The sequence below is a fragment of the Chrysochloris asiatica genome, unplaced genomic scaffold (assembly GCF_000296735.1).
Source record: "Chrysochloris asiatica unplaced genomic scaffold, ChrAsi1.0 scaffold00027, whole genome shotgun sequence".
NCBI lineage: Eukaryota > Metazoa > Chordata > Mammalia > Afrosoricida > Chrysochloridae > Chrysochloris > Chrysochloris asiatica.
Window position 1 is genome coordinate 25,950,939 of NW_006408545.1, and position 17,902 is coordinate 25,968,840.

The following is a 17,902-nucleotide window of genomic DNA, read 5'->3' on the forward strand; positions in this document are numbered from 1 at the left end:
GGCAGTTAAAATCCACCAGCCGCTCCTTGGAAACCCTATGCAGAGTTGTTATGTGCCGGAACCAAGTCAACAGCACTTAAAACAACAGTCTATCTTAAATCTCTATATGTAAGCCCAACCTTGAGATTAAAATGTAATCACATTACCTGAACACTCTATAACACATTGAGTTCTAAATATGGACTCTGAGTCCATGCAGTTTCCTATGCAGTAATAATCTCAAAAACATGAGAATATGTATATTAAATAAGCATGTGAATGTAAACCTCTAAGACATGTGACATCAGTGCAAACATCTCAACAAAAGAAAAATGAATCTATGGTTCCATGCCATTCTAAAATTGGGAATGTTGTACAATATGTCTTATGTACCTTAGAAACGCAATTTTTAATGGAATATAGAAAAGAGAGTATGATTTTTCTCAATTGCTTTTCTAAAGTCATTAGATTGGCAGTTACTTTTAACGTCATTCAGAGACAGATTTAGTCATGAATCAGTGAAAAAGTTGAAGGCTATGGAGCAGATCAGCAAGAAAATGGAAAACAAATTGTACTTAATTCATTGGTCACTGTCTGTTGTTTGTCAATTTGTTGAACATTATCATTTAAACATGGTTTTCTTTCACAGGTTTTAGTTGACAATGAGTTTATGGTGAATAAATGCTCTTAAGTTACCTATCAATATCAATTTCCCAATCAGGAAATCTAGTCTCCTGGAAAATAGGTTTTATCTTACAAATACTAGTATCACTATGAGCATGGTGGTGGTTATGTGCTGTGGAGTCAGTTCCGATTCACAGGCCATAAATCTTTACGGGAGCAGAAAGCCTCATCTTTCTTCTGTGAAACAGCTGGTAGTTTTGAACTGCTGACTTGTCACCACTACGCTACCAGTGTATCACTACAAGGGTCATTTATTATCAGAGCAACCATTGACAAAGTAAAAAAGTGTAGACTGGTATTTTAAAAAAGTATTTCAATGTTCATTTGTACATAAAATCAATAAATATTTAATCAAGTATCTTTCAAAGAGCCAAAATGTAAAAGGCTGTGCAATAGCAATAAAGATAAAGTACAAAATTCATTTAGTACACACAGGTTCATGGGTTCAAGCAAGTGTCATTTGATGATACATGAGTTCTTCCTGAGTTTGTTATTCACTAGTAAACCATATGAGCACATAGGCAATACACTAACTTTATTAGTAGTACATTAAGCCTTTTAAAATTAGTTTTTAAAAATCTGCAGAGATAGACTAAGACATACAGTTTTAAAATATCCTTTTGTGGGTTTCATATTGTCCATTTCATGTCGATTGGCACAAAGCCAGAATTCATATTTTAAAATGACTTAAATCCTTTTTCTGAAAACAGGGTCTATGCCATGAATGGTACAATAACAGTTGCAAATGAAAACAAATGAAATGCCCTGGGTATGATTTGCCTGTTTGACATCAGTATATATTTTGTTAGCGACCATATTTTGAATGTGATAATAACAGATAGAGTAGCAAGCAAAGCTCTCAATCCCCTTTAAATTGGCTTTGGTGATTACACCCCCGGTATATGCTGTTTATCTCTCCTCTATCCCGTATAAAAATCACATCTGTCAGGAAATATGGACTTTTTATGCAACCATTTATTGATTTATGACCTTGAGGAAGCCATAGAAATAAAAACAAGGGAATAAAACATGGTTACATAGTAAAGTGTGAGCACCGGTTAGAGATAAAGAGAAAATTTATGCTATCATTGAAATATAGAGAAAAGTTATTTTGTCTTTCATTTTGGTTTAACATTGAACTTGTTAGAGATTTGACTCGGATGGAATATATCAACCATTAAAATTTTAAAGATACATTATGAATAAAAACAGTCTATATCTATAAAATATTATGTACATTTTCAACTGATACTGAAAATGCACTAGTGAAAAATTCATGGTTTTTACGTTTAATATTTTAATTAAATTTGAAAACTTTCTCTTCTATTAATTTAAGCATGATATTTTTGTTGTTGTTGCCTATGCTAATAGAAGTAGCCTAGTTAGACTGCCTGAAATAAAAGGTAGGACTGTGAGCTTGTTTACCTCTGTAGACCTACTATTTAATACAGTTCTGGCACAAGGCAAGAACAGCATATATTTTGTGTTATTCGATGAATAAGAGAAAACACTAAATTTAAAAAGTTTACATTAATGAAAGTCAGCCATCATAGATAAGTTGAATATGCCATTTGTAACTGCATCAGTACCATAGATGAACTTGTTAACATAAACTTCAGATTTCATTTGCTAAAAAAAATATATATTTTAAGTATGTATTTATTTTAATCCTAAATCATATTTTAAATATTCTGTTTTATTTCAAGGGCACTGTAGAAAAATCACAAAAACAAGAAAGTATTTTTTTCTAATAAAGCTCAAACTCCAATCCACTGAGAAATAGCAAATTTCACCAGAATTTTATCTACATCAAAAGAGCTTTGAAGCCCAGTCAAAACATTTAATTAGAAATAGTCTATTTCATAAATGTGCTTTTCCATTTCATTACTTAAAGTCCCATTTTCTTCCTACTTCCATCCAACAAAAACATATAATGCCCCCAAATTTGACAGGAAATAAAATATGGTAGTGGTGGTTATGTGCCATGGAGTCATTTTCCAAGGCTGTACATCTTTACGGGAGCAGAAAGCCTCATTTTTCTCTCACGAAACAGCTAGTAGTTTCGACTGCTGACCTTGTGGTTCGCAGCCCGATTCATAACCACTACGCTACCCACATGTTAACTATGTAAACTCATAAGTTCATTATTTGCTCCCTTATTCTCCTCTCATCCAGTATCCTTTCCACTCTCCCTTCCACACTTGAAAGTACACATTATGTTACCACATAATGATTTCAGTTAAAATCCTTGGACAATTGATTCCAGTTATGTCACTTAGTCTTGGTCATAACCCAACCCATTGTTACTCAGTCTCTCTCACTCATATTTCTTTACTTCCCCAAGGGCCCATTCTCCTATGGCCCTTCTTCCTCCTTATTTCCATAGAATTTTATTCCTATTGAAACAGAAAATAAGCTCCCATACATCTCTCCCCAACACTCTCTCTCCATACCTTAACTGAAGCACGACACTCCCTAGTTGCTTTTCTTTCCCTGCTGACAATGACATTCTTCTAGAACTCCACAACTGCTTTGTAAAAAGGAACTGGTTTTCTTTCCTAGTGTGGTGGTGGTGGTGGTGGTGGTAGTTATGTGCCGTGAAGTCGGTTCTGACTCACAGTGAATCTGTACAGGGTTTCTGAGGCTGTAAATATTTTCAGGAGCAGAAAGCCTCATCTTTCTCCTGTGGAACAGCTGGTAGTTTCTAACTGTTGACCTTAAGGTTCACAGACCAATTCATAACCACTATGCTACCTAATGTCAACTAATTCAAATCTTAATTCAGACTCAAATCATCCAAAATTCTAGCTTTTGGGTACTTTGATTTCATTTTGATTGCCGTCACACCCAATTCATTACACACAACCTTAATTTAACAGTTATTATTTACTAACCCAAACAGTGGTGTTTTCAGACACTTCATGTGCATGTGAAAGTTGAACAGTGAATAAGGAAAACTGTAAAAGAGTCCATGCATTTGAGTTATGATGTTGGAGAAGAATATTGAATTACCATGTTCTGTCAAAAAAACAAACAAACAAATCTTTATTGGAAGAAGTACAGTTAGATGCTTCTTGGAAGTAAGGATGGCAAGACTTTGTGTCTCATACTTTGGACTTGTTATCAGGAGAGATTAGTGTCTGGAAAAGGATTATCATGCTTGGTAAAATGGAGGATCAGTCAAAAAGAGGAAGATCCCCAAGAAGATGGATTGACATAGTGGGAACAGCAATAGGCTCAAACGTAACAATAATTGCGAGGATGGAGCAGGACCAGGCAGTGTTTCATTTTGTTGTGCATAGTGTCACTATGAGTCAGAGTTGACTTGATGCCACCTAATAGCAACAATTGCATAAAACACTATTTGCTCTTAATTTTTACCCTCCTATCATCAAGGCTTTCGTATTGCAACCACTCTCTCACATCTGCGCTCTTATAAGGTCTTCTCAAAATTTACCATAGAAATTTCTGACAAATTAACCTGTCATGAAATCCTAGTTTATCCAAAGCTTAATTCCATTTCTTTCTTTACCTTTCTAAAGTACACAATCACATTCATTCTTCTTTTGTTTAGTTGTCTTCCCTCTAAATTCACTTGAAAATCCCCAACATTCAATAAATGTAAGCAAACATTGCTTCTCACCTGACCATGGTACCTTGTAATATTCAACTCTCAAATTCTGAAATGGATTTATTCATCTCTCACCCAGCGTAGTGGTTACAAATTGGGCTGCTAATCTTACGGTCAGCAGTTCTAAACCACCAGCTGTTCCGTGGGAGAAAGATGAGGCTTTCTGCTCCTGTAAAGATTTACAGCCTCAGAAACCCTATGCAGGGTCACTATTAGTCAGAACCGACTCCATGGCACATAGCAACAACAACAACACTTGCCAGGTATTAATCTGATTCAATAAGAAACAAGGTTCAATGAATTCTTTTTTTCCTTTTCTTGATTCTTGGTGCCTAATACGTGGAGTCCTGGTGTGGTGCTGTAGGTTAATGTACCAGACTACAAATCCTTTTGAACTGAAATGTTGGCGGTTCAAACTTACCAGCTCCTCCTTGGAAACCCTACATAGGGTGCTATGGGTCGGAACCAACTCAATGACACTTCACAACAACAACAATACATATTTAAAACACTTGATAGGTGTCTGAGTTCATTGTTATTTAAAAGAATTATTTAGAAAAAAAAAACCCTAAATGATCATTGCATTAAGTAAACACTTGCACTTTTGTGTCTTCTAGTTTAAAAAAAAGTCAAGCCCTTATAGCAGAAATGTTAGAGAAATGTTCCGTACGTATCCCTGCAGCTCCCTTTACCATGTATACCTAACACTGTAGAACTTTGATTCCCAAACCAGCATCTTGTCAGAGGTTTGCTCTCAGGCTACTTTGCATGTGCACATAGAACCAGAGATCTTTAGAAGATATATCACATTGGCACCAGCCTTTAGCCATGAATTAAAGCTTTAGAATTAAATACTCCGGTGCTCTCACTTTGATCCAGGCTACTCTGAAGTGTCACCTATCTTGTCTCCAGACTCTTGCCAGTTTGAGCCAAAGTGATCCACTATGAGACTTCACTTGGTGTCCCAAGCTTAATTGCCTTCCTGGTCTGCTTACCCACCTGCTTTTTATCCAGGAAACACTTTCTAATTATATTACATTTGCACAGATATTTATCTCAGGTCTATTTCTGGGAAGCCCATGTAAGATAAGATACCTACTAATAGTTTGAGTGTTGGCATATGTAACCTATATAAAACTAATAACATATTGAGAAGTATGTCAATGAATTTCAAAAATTTATGCAGCTATCAAAAGTATCAGACTATATTTGATTATGAATTTTAGTATAAAGACTACTAGTGAATAATAAAACACTCATTTTTATATAGCTCTTCAGTTGAGAAGTCAAATTTTCTCAAGTGCTATCTTTTTCTTTTATAGCCTCTTTTAGGAATCCTTAAAGTTGATTTTTTTAAATCCACATTTTTATGTTTAAAATATTTTAAAAGGAAACAATGTGTGAGCAGTGTGAAGAAGAGGCGAGAACGACCCCCGGATAGACCGAAGCCCGCGCGTAGCAGCATCCCCGCGTCCAGCGCCTGCGCCCCGCCGCCGAAGCCACCATGCCCAAGAGAAAGGCTGAAGGGGATGCTAAGGGAGATAAAGCCAAGGTGAAGGATGAACCTCAGAGGAGATCCGCAAGGTTATCTGCTAAACCTGCTCCTCCAAAACCAGAACCTAAGCCTAAAAAGGCCCCTGCAAAGAAAGGAGAGAAGGTACCCAAAGGGAAAAGGGGGAAAGCTGATGCTGGCAAGGATGGAAATAACCCTGCAGAAAATGGAGATGCCAAAACAGACCAGGCACAGAAAGCTGAAGGTGCTGGGGATGCCAAGTGAAGTGTGTGCATTTTTGATAACTGTGTACTTCTGGTGACTGTACAGTTTGAAATACTATTTTTTATCAAGTTTTATAAAAATGCAGAATTTTGTTTTTCTTTTTTTTTTTTTTTTTTAAGCTATGTTGTTAGCACACAAAACACTTCATTGTTTTTGGGGAAAGGGGCAAATGTCACTAATACAGTGTCTCCAAAGCTGGATTGATGTGGAAGCAAAAACCTTTCCCATCTAGTTTTGAGAGACTCCCTCTTGGTTCCCAGGAGGAGGGATTCCCTGACATTAACACACATCAGCCACCTTGGCGCACAAATGCTGTATGGTGTGGGAAAAGTACAATTTGTTTTTACATCTTCATATCCTCTTCGCCCTCTCTGCCTTCAGCATAGACTTGACTCCCATAAACCCAGAGACCTGTTGGAACCTGACCTCAGAGAACTGGTTATTCATGTGTCAGGGAACCTGAGCTTTCCAGTGGTACTAACTCAGAGCACCCTCAAAAGAGCAGTGGTCCCTTTGTTGAGACTGTGGGTCTTCAGATTGGTCATTCTGCCTTTTTCATTTCATTTTCTGAATGTCAGGGTTGGCTCGTGAAAAGTTGTTAAACAACATGCTAAATGTGAAATGTCAACCCTCACTCTAAACTTTCCCTGTTCAGACCATAAGATGAAAACTTCTTTGGGTTTTATAGTGGCTTTCTGATTTTGGTAGTCCATCGAAGAAGGGAGTTTCAAAGTTGTTGTATACTGTTAACAATTGTCTGCCCATGTCCTGTCTGAATACCATGATTGTTTATGAAAAGTATCTTTAATAAAGCTGGATACAATTTGGCTTGGAAAAAAAAAAAAAAAAGGAAACAATTATTCAGAGAAAGTCTGACTATAGCTTTGAGATCTCAGTAAACAATAAAGCCTTTACATTGTGCCCATCACAGACTTGTCACTATTACTAATTGACATCTAGTCAATGCTGACTCCTGGTGACCCCGAAGTGCTACAAAGCAGAACTGCTAGCCATCCCTAGCTGCTTATAATTTTTATGTAAGTTAATAGCTAGAATTAAATAGCAACGTGTGTAAATGTATTTTTAGTTAAAAACATTATTTTGTAACATTTAATACTGCAACCTATAGAAACACATACTTAAAATTAAATAAAGTACTTTCATTTCCAGTTTGGTATGGACTTCATGTCAACTTCAGCATTTCTGTTTCTTTGTCATGTTCAATTAATGTATAAGAACCTAAATGTTGTGTGGCTAAGAGATTATTGAAATATTAAGGATAAAAAGAAGAGACACAAGAGTATAATATTAGATAAAAATCCTTTGGTTACATAAATCATTTATGTTCCATTAGAATATTTGAATAATTACATCTTTATATGTATTTTAGCAAAAACGTGTACTTTTGTTTTTAAATGCTTTTCTCTGTTGAAATATAATTGAATGTATGTCATAAATATTTAGCTTAATAAATTTTCACATATTGAATATAATTGTGTAATAGCGCTCAGATTAAGAAACAGAACATTTTCAGAGTCAGTTAAAGAAATTAGTGAGTTCTTTGGTGTCAATTGAACCCAGAAATTAACTAGCTTGTTAGTTTTCTAGCTTGTGCACTTTTCAACGAATTGTTTGTTATTTAGAAACAACATATAATTGAATAATTTTCAGAAAATCCCATTCTATAATTGCAGGGCATGACTCTGATAGATCAAACTATCATCACAAAGTATTTTTTTGGTCTAATTTAGAAATCTTTTCTATGAGCTTCAATGAGCTGACCAAGGAATGACACATTTAAAATCACACAAGGCTTATGTGATACAAGCATTAAACATTGATTGTCATAGTTAACCTTTAAACTGTAATTTATTGATGCAGGTAATTTTTTCCCCTTACTCTAAATTTTTCCTAAAAGTGCCTTTTCACATGTTAGTTGTAATGAAGTTATGTGAATAACTTAGCTTATTTAATTAAGTCAATTATTTCATTAAGATAACAATGGGAAAAGGTAGATAAAATAATAGTTATCTAGTTTTTGAACCTGAACTTGTTAGTTTTTAGAACATATTTTTTTGTTCATGTCCTCTGCTGTGAAATAAACTGTTTTTACATTTGCATTGGGAAAAGAACAGATGGTTGTTCTTTCTCTGGTTGATTTTCCCACTGGCACCTTGACTGTCCTTGAGAAGAACTTGCTTTCCTTTTACCTTTCCTGTTCATAACGACAATCTCAAGTTCACAAAAAATGGAGAGAATACAGTGTTAGAACACATAAGAAAAAGTATACATTGAATGAAATAAATAGCAAAATTAAAATGAAAAGACTTTCTGGGCATCACATCTATATTTTCTGATACATATTTGGCTATTGCTTTGAACTAAATATTTAATGAAACAAAAATTATAAACATTAAAGGTGTGTTCTATTCAAAGTTAAAATAGGTATTAGAAGGAGAATGTAGCAAGGTGATGAAGTGAGAGGATGCTCCCATTTACTCCCCCAGCAAGTAACCCAATAAATGATGAATTAAAAAAACACAACCTGAGATCCAAGAATTCTAGAGGGCTGTGGAGGTATGGGAGAGTTGGCGTGAATCCAGAAGTGGTAGACAGGAGGAGCCGGGGGCAGTATAAAAGCTGGAAGAACCTACTTGCTAATATCCAGAGCACTCACTCATCACAGCCATTTTGAGAGGGTTGGACAACACCCTAAATAGGCAATACAGAAAGGTAGCTAATCTGAGGAATGTATAGCATGCTTTTTTAAGGAAATGCCAATTGACTATGGGTGGTTACAGGTCACACATAAAGGAAGATCATATTCTGAGACAGAGTGTTGTTAAATCTTGTTGAAGTCCAACACAGATGAGCATTGTCTCTGAGAAGAATTTTAGGACTTCAGGATGGGTGGGGGTGTGAGACATTTTGAATTGCTACCAAAAATCCACAAAGGAACACTGTGGAACAGTTTGTTTACAAGATCTCATGAAGAAAGACACAGAGGGCTGCCCCCCCGCCCCTTTGTTACAGTTAAGTTGATCCCCACTGCTTACATCTGACTGCTACAAGTTAAACCACACACACACATACACACACACACTTCCCCCATATAATCATTTTGATATCCAGAGATCAAACATCCAGAACTGGGGTGGGGGTACAAAAAAACTAGTCTGAGAGTTTCATCTAGTGGTTTCTGAAGAAGTTACGAGGTCCACTGTCACTGAGATAATTTTGACTTGAGTAGACTGTGGGACACAGTGGAGCTTCCCTGTGAGGTCTCTAAGACTGTGAGTATTTGCAGAAGTTGACAGCCTCATCTTTCTTTCGTGGAGTTTCTAGGGTGGAGAGCATGGACTTTTGTTTAGTAACCAGGCACTTGGGAGCTGCATCATCAGGATGCCCATCAGAAAATGTTATCACAAATACAGATTACAAAATTTAAAGTAAAAAATAAATAGATAAGAAAATGACTCAAGTTCAACAAAAAATAATAAATCACACAAAATTAAGAGGAGAGTCTTACCAAAAGCAAAACATGAATATAGGCAAATATTTCCTGTGGAGGCCAGACTAATGGAACAAAAATAAAATTTCAGCCTATGGTGCTAAATGTTTAAAGAAAACATAAGCAGAAAGAAAGCAAACTACCAGAAATCAAGAAACTAAGCAGAAAAAAAATCAGACACTGAACAAGGAAACTAAATACATTAAACAAAAGAAAACAAAAAACACAAAAAAAAAACAAAGAACTACTAGAAACGAAGACTAGAGCAACTGAATTCCTAAAAACAAAAGAAATACTTAACCAAAGAGGTAAAAAAGATATAGAATAAATGAAATAGAAAACAAAATAACTGAACCTATCAAGTTTTAAGAAAAGCAAGAACAAAGAACTAAGGTAAGCAAGCATTCCCAAATGGAAATATGAGATTCAATTTAAAATCCTCAAATTATTGGAATCATAAAGCACCATGACAACAGTAATAGCATAGAAACATTTTTTTACAAAAGACAAACAGAAAAATTCACATGCCTGAGCAGAGAACCAAACCTGCTAATACAGGAAGTCACACAAACACCATTTAGAAGAAGCAACAGCAAAAATCAACTCCACCTCTTATCCTAATAAAATTGTAGAAAACTAAAAACAATGAGAAAATTCTGAAAGCAATAAGAGAAAAATGCAATATAGTATACCAAGGGACTTTCATAAAAATTAGTTTGGATTTCTCACCAGAAATTCTAGAGTTCAGAAGACAGTGGTGAAGCATATACAAAATGCTGTGTGTTGTTAAGTGCTTTCAAGTTGGTTCTGACTCATAGCAACCCGGTAAAGGGTTTCTGGGAAACACCTGTTGAATTTGAACCATCGACCATGGAATTTTAATGAGGAAAATGATCAATTTTTCCATGTTGCTGTGTTTAAAATGAGCTATCCATAAGCGGGTTTCCAAGGAGCAGCTGGTGGGTTTGAACCACCAACCTTATGGCTGGCAGTCCAGTGCTTATCCTACCATACCTGCACTCCCTTCTCTGGTGTATATGGATCATTTTCCAGAATACACTAGAAAACAAGTTACAACAAAAAACAGTTTAAAATTACATATTTTCTCTGACCACAATTGCATAAAATTAGAGATCAGCAACATTAAAAACAGGAAAACAAAAAAACAAACAAAAACAAAAACTCATGAAACTAAATAACACACTACCAAAAAGCTATGTTAGAAGTTCTGATACTGTAGTGGTTACAAATCCCCTTGTTAACCTCAAGGTCAACAGTTAAAATTTACCAGCTGCTACATGGAAGAAAGATAAGGATTTCTGTTCCCATAAAGATTTACAGCTCTGAAAACCCTCTGTAGGGTTGTTATGAGTCGGAACCATCACCCGGCACAGGCACAATACCACCACCAAAAAAAATGTGATTTTGGAAGAAATCAAAAGTGAAATTAAAAATTCAACTGAAGCAAATGAAAATTAAAATGCAGCATATCAAAACGTTTGAGATGCACCAAAAGTAGTACTCAGAGGGAAATTCATAACAATAAATGAAATAATTTAAAATGGCTATATTAAGAAAGAAGAAAAACAAAATCATTTACTTAAATGGACAACTTGAACAAATAGAAAAGGAAAAGCAGAATAAGAGCTATCACAAAAAGGGAAAAATAAAAATCAAGACAGAAGGAAATGAAAAAGAAAATGGGAAAAAAATAAAAAGAGTCAACAAATACAGATATTAGTTCTCTGAAAATATCAATAAACTAGACAATACACTGGCTAGATTTCAACAAAATGTCCCGAAAGCATCAGGGGAGGCAAATTTCCAGTCCTAGCCAGAGCAGTAAGACAAGAAAGAAGAATAAAAGCTACCAACTGAAAAGGAAGGTGTATATATATATTTTTTTACAGGTAACATGATCTTATACAACAAGAAAACTGCAGAAATTAATTGAATTAATTAACAAGGTCAACAAATGAAACTCTACCTAAAAAAAAATTACTCCAAAAAGAAAAAAAACAAAAAACAGTATTGTTAATAATAGGCCACAAACCAATAACATGCCAAAGAATGAACCATATCAAAAACATACAATGGAAACTATAAACACTACTTGTTAACGTGCTATTGAGTCAGTCCTGAATCATAGCGACCTTATGCACAACAGATTGAAACACTGTCCTGTCCTGGGCCAACCTCACAATTGTTGCCACACTTGAGCCCATTGATGCTGCCACATTCCCAATCCATCTCACTGGGGGTCTTCTTTTTCTCTGATCCTCCACCTTACCAAACATGACATCCTTCTCCAGTGACTAGTACCTCCTGAAAATATGTCCAAAGTATGAGAGACGATGTTTGGCCATCATGGCGTCCAAGGAGCACTCTGGCTGCACTTCTTCCAACACAGATCTGTGGGTTCTTTTGACAGTCCATGGCACTTTCAATATTCTCCTCCAACACCATAACTCAAAAGCATCAATTCTAGGGTTTTCCTTATTCACTGTTCAGCTTTCACATGCATATGAGGTTATTGAAAAACAACATGGTTTGGGTCAGGTGCTACTACAAGAGACTAAAATACACCTACAACAATTAAATGAGCTTCCATACTCATGGATCAAAAGACATTGATATTTGGGAAATGTAAATTCTACTTAAAGCAATCAACATATACATATAATTCCAATACAAATTGCATTACTTACTGAAATGGAAAAACTAGTGACCAATTTCATTTGTAAAGGAAAGAAACCCCAACTAGCCTAAGCAATACTGAAGACAAAGAATGAAGATGGCCTTACATTCCCTGGTATGAAACATATTATACAGCCACAGAAATCAAAGCAGCCTAGTATTGTTTCAAAGAGAGAAATATGTTGTTAGGAGAAATCAAAGCATTTCCAGCTCATAATCACCCTATGCACAACAGAAAAAACAAAAAACACTGCTTGACCATGCACCATCCTCACACCTGATGTTATGCTTGAGCGCATTGCTGCTGCCATGGTGTCAATACATCTCACTGGGGTCTTCCTCCTTTTCATTGACACGCCACTTTACCAAGCACAATATCCTTCTTCAGGGACTGGTCCTTCCTGATAATAAGTGTGAAGTATGTGAGATGAAGTCTCACCAACCTTGTCTCCAAGGAGCATTCTGTCTTACCTCTTCTAACACAAACGTGTTTGATCTTCTGGCAGTCCATGAGCCTTTCAAGATGCTTCTCTAACCCCATAACTCAAATGCAACGTTTCTTCTATGGCCTTACTTATTCATTGTCTAAGTTTCATGTGCATATGAGGCAATTTAAAATACCATGGCCTGCTTCATGTGCACCTTAGTCCTCAAACTGATATATTTTCTCTTTAACATTTCAAAGAGGTCTTGTGCAGTGATGTTTGATTTCTTGAGTGCTGCTTCCATGACTGTTGATGGTGGATCCAAGATCCAAAAATGAAATCTTTGACAAGTTCAATCTTTTCTCCATTTATCATGATGTAACTTATTGGTCCAGTGGTGAAGGTTTTTGTTTTCTTTATACTTAGGTACAATCCATACTGAAGGCTGAGGTCAGAGGTCTTTGATCTTCATCAGTAAGTATTTTAAGTCTTCTTCACTTTTAGAAAGCAAGTTTGCATCATCTGCATAACACAGATTGTTAATGAATTTTCATTCCGTCCTGATGTCATGTCTTCTTCATATGATACGGCTTCTCAGATTATTTACTAAACATGAAGATTGAATAAGTATGGTGAATTACTACAACTCCAGCACACACCTTCTCTGATTTTAAAGCATTCAATAAACCCTTGTTCTGTTCAAACAACTGCCTCTCGGTGTATGTACAGATTCTTCATGACTGCAAATAAGTATTCAGAAATACCCATTCTCTGCAATGTCATTAATAGTTTATCATGCTCCACAAAATCGAATAAAGCACAAGTAAACACCTTTCTGGTATTCTCTGCTTTCAGCCAAAATCCATCTGAAGTCAGCCATGCTACTCCTAGTTCTACATCCTCACTTTCTGAAAGCCAACATTAAAGCCAATCATCTGTAGACTTGGAGTCCTGGTGTGGCACTGTAGAAGAAGCACTAAACCACAAGGTTGGTTTGAACTTCAAGGTGGCCATTCAAACCCATGAGACTCTCTTTGGGAACCCTGTCCTTGGAAACCCTATACAGGGTTGCTATGAGTCAGAAAGATTGATGGCACTTGGCAACAACAAATCTATAGACTTTAATTCTTTCAAGTTGGAAACTGCTGAGCATGTTTTTCCCTTTTGGTTTTGTAACTCCAAGTCTTTGAACATTTCTTGGTAGTACTTTGTGTTGTCTTCTCTAGCTACTCTTTGATATTTCCTGTTCATCTCTTTTACATCCTCATTTCTTCCATTTGCTTTAGCATCTTTATGCTGAAGAGCAAGTTTCAGAGTCTCCTCACACATCCACATTAGTCTTTCTTTTCTGACTTTTTAATGACCTTTTGCTTTCTTCTTGTATAATGTTCTTCATGTCATCTCATAACTCTTTGGGTCTTTGGTTATTAGCGTCTAAAGCAACAAATCTGTTCTTGAAATGGTCTTTAAATTCAGGTGGGATATATTCAATGTCATATTTTGGCTTCTGTGAACTTGTTTAATTTTCTTCAGCTTCAGGATCAATTGATTGTTTGTTCCACAGTCTGTCTCTGGTCTTCTTTAGTCTGATAATATTGAGCTTCTCCTCCATCTCTTCCCAGGGTTCTGTAGTCAATTTGATTTCTGTGTATTCCATCTGGTAAAGTGCATGTGCATAGACATCATTTATGTTATTCAAAAAATGAATTTGCAATGAATAAATCACTGATATTGCAAAATTCTGTCATGTGATTTCTAACATTTTCTATCACCAAAGCCATACATTCAAACTACTTTATCCTTCCTCTTTATTAACAACCTTCACATCCCAATCACCAGCAATTATAAAAACATCAGGATTGCATGTTTGATCAGCTTTAGTCTGAAGAAATTGATAAAATTATTCAATTTCATCATCATTGGCTTTAGTGTGTAGGTGTGTAAATTTGAATGATAATAGTATTAACTGGACTTCCTTGCAGGTATATGGATAGTATTCTATAACAGATAACATCATACTTCAAGATGTATCTTGAAATCTTGTTGATAATGAATGATGCCATTCCTCTTGAATTTGTCATTCCCGGCATAGTAAACCATATGATTTTCAGATCTAAAATACCCTATGCCAGTCCATTTCAGCTCACAAAAGCCTATGATATTGATCTTCTTGCATTCTATTTCGTTTTCTTTTTGACAAATTCCAATTTTCCTACATTCGTGTTTTGTTCATTCCATGTTCTGATTTTTAGTGAATGTTTGCATCTGTTTCTCCTCATTTTGAGTTGTACGGCACCAGCAAATGAAAGTCCTGAAAGCTTTATTCCATTTGTGTCATCATGGTCAACTCTATTTGAAGTGACAGCTCTTCCCCAGGCCTTTCTGAGTGGCTTTCAACTTGAAGGCCTCATCTTCTGGCACTATATCTGAAAATATTCTGGTGCTATTTATAATGTGTTCAACTTATGGTACAATATCTGACAATGTTTCACTGTTATTCATAATACTTTCAGTGTATAAACATTCAGAAATTGTCTGTTGTTGTTGCTAGGTGCCACTGGGTGGGTATTGACTCATAACAACCCTGTGCACAACAGAATGAAACACTTCCGGGTCCTGGGCACAACAGAATGAAACACTTCCGGGTCCTGGGCCAACCTCACAATAGTTGCTATGCCTGAGACCATTATTGCCACCACTGTGCCAACCCATCTGGTTGGGATCTTCCTCTTCTTCTCTGACCCTCCACTTTATCAAACATGATATCCTTCTCCAGGGACTGGTCCCTCCTGATAATACGTCTGAAGTATGAGAGATGAAGTTTGGTCATCCTGACTTCCAAGAAGCACTCAGGCTGTATTTCCTACACAGATCTATTTGTTATTTTGTCAGTCCATTGTACTTTTTTAATATTCATTCTCTTCCAACACCATAATTCAAAAAATGGCAAAAAGATATATATATATCTTTTTGCCATTTTTATTTACCAGGCAGAGGATATGTATATATTTTTTTTTTTTTTTTTTGCCATATAGTATTTACCAAGCAGAGGAGAGTTGAGGGAAAGTACAGTCACGTTGTATTATTGCTGCCATTAGATGTCATCAAGTTGGTATCTACTCATACGGACCTCATGCATAACAGGACAAAATACTGCCTGGTCCTGCACCAACCTCACAATCATTGCTACGCTTAAGGTCATTGCTGCTGCTACTATGCCAGTCCATTTAATTGAGGATTTCCTCTTTATTGCTGACCCTCCACTTTACCAAGCATGATGTCCTTCTTAAGGGACATCATTCCTTACAAAATGTCCAAAGTATAAGAGACAAAGTCTGGCCATCCTGGCTTCTAAGGAACATTCTGGCTGTACTTCTTGCAGCACAGAAAAACTATTGAAAATACAATGGTTGGGTCACACTCAATCACTCATCAAACAAACATCTTTGCTCTTGAACACTTTAATCTGGTCATGTGCAGCAGATTTGCCTAATGCAATATGTCATTTGACTTCTTGACTGTTGCTTCGATGACTGTTGATGGCTTATCTAAGAAACATGAAGTCTTTGACAACTTAACTCTTTTTGTAATTTTTATGGTTGTTATTTATTGGTCCAAGGATGAGGATTTTGTTTTATTCATCTGTGGTCTTTGATATGCATCAGTAAGTATTTTAAGTTCTTTTTGCTTTCAGCAAGCAAGGTTGAATCATCTGCATACCGCAGGTTGTTGATGAATTTTCCTCCAATCCTGATGCCATGTTATTTCTCTTCATATAATCCAGTTCTCGGACTATTTACTCAGCATACAGATGAAACCATTCAGTGTTCATTTGTTCTATTTGAACAACTACCTCTTGGTCTATGTACAGGTTCCTGATGAGCACAATTAAGTGTTCTGGAATACTAATTCTTTACAATGTTGTCCATAGCTTGTCATGATCCACACAATTGAAAGCTGTTGTGTAGTTAATGAAGCCCAGTAAACATCTTTCTGATATTCTTTGCTTTCAGCCCATATCCATCTGATGTCAACAGTGATATCCTTCAATACACATCTTTTTCTGAATCTGACTTGAACATTTGGCAATTTCTTGACAATGCACTGTTGCAGCCATTTTTTGAATTGTCTTTAGCAAAATTTTATTTGCATGTGATATTAATGATATTGTCTGATGATTTCCACATTCTGTTGAGTCACCTCTCTTTGGAATGGGCATAAATATGGATCTCTTCAATCTGTTGGCCAGGTAGCTGTCTTCCAAATATCTTGGCATAGGTGAGTGAGTGCCTCCAGTGCTGCATCTATCAGCTTGTCATACTGTGGTGCCCTGTGTGTTGCTGTGATTCTAGAAGCTATGCCACTGGTATTTTAAATGCCAGCAGGGTGACATATAGTAGGCAGGTTTCATTTGAGTTTCTAGACTAAGACAGATTAGGGAGAAGGTGAGATGGGCTATGTCTGAATGTTTAGTCACTGAAAATCTTATGAACAGTAGTGGAAAACTGTCAGAGGGCATCAGAATATTGAATACTGAAACATGATGAAAAGCACCAGAATATTGTTAGATATAGTGCCAGAAATTGAGCCCCACAAGTTGGAAGGTACTCAAAGTATAACTGGGAAAAGAACTGCATCTTCAAAGCACAGTTGACCATGATGATGTGAATGGAGTAAAATCTTCAGGACCTTATGTTGTAGAGACTTAATTTTGATGAAGGGAAAATGACACTCAATGGGGATGTAATGAACACAGCATACAACCAAAGTTAAAAATGAGTGTGTGAGCACACATGGATGAGTACAGGCATATTGGTATATGGGTTGTTGCTTGTTGATTGTTATTAGGTGCTATTGAGGTGATTCTGACTCATACTGACCCTGTAAAGAGTTTCCAAGAAGCTGCTAATGGGTTTGAACCACTCACCTTAGGATCACAGTCCAGTGCTTATCTTACAACCCCATACAGATACAGGTAATACATAGATAAAAACAGATAGATGAAGGAGTATCTATGTTGCTGTTGTTAAGTACCCTCCAGTTGGTGCCGACCCATAGCAATCTTGTATAGGGTTTCCAAGGAGCAGCTGGTGAGCTTGAACCACCGATCTTGCAGTTTAAACGGCTTTGCAGTCTGGCGCATTAACCCACAGCGCCACACCAGGACTCCTAGGAGTATCTATAGGGATATGTAAATA

General features: G+C 36.3%; 1 protein-coding gene across 1 annotated transcript; it reads left to right on the forward strand.

Moving 5' to 3' along the window:
• Positions 1-5,798: 5,798 nt before the first annotated feature.
• Positions 5,799-6,071, forward strand: LOC102820219 (non-histone chromosomal protein HMG-17-like). Its single transcript, XM_006839971.1, has one exon. The coding sequence runs from the start codon at positions 5,799-5,801 to the stop codon at positions 6,069-6,071; it is 273 nt and encodes a 90-aa protein (XP_006840034.1).
• The last annotated feature ends 11,831 nt before the right edge of the window (positions 6,072-17,902 follow it).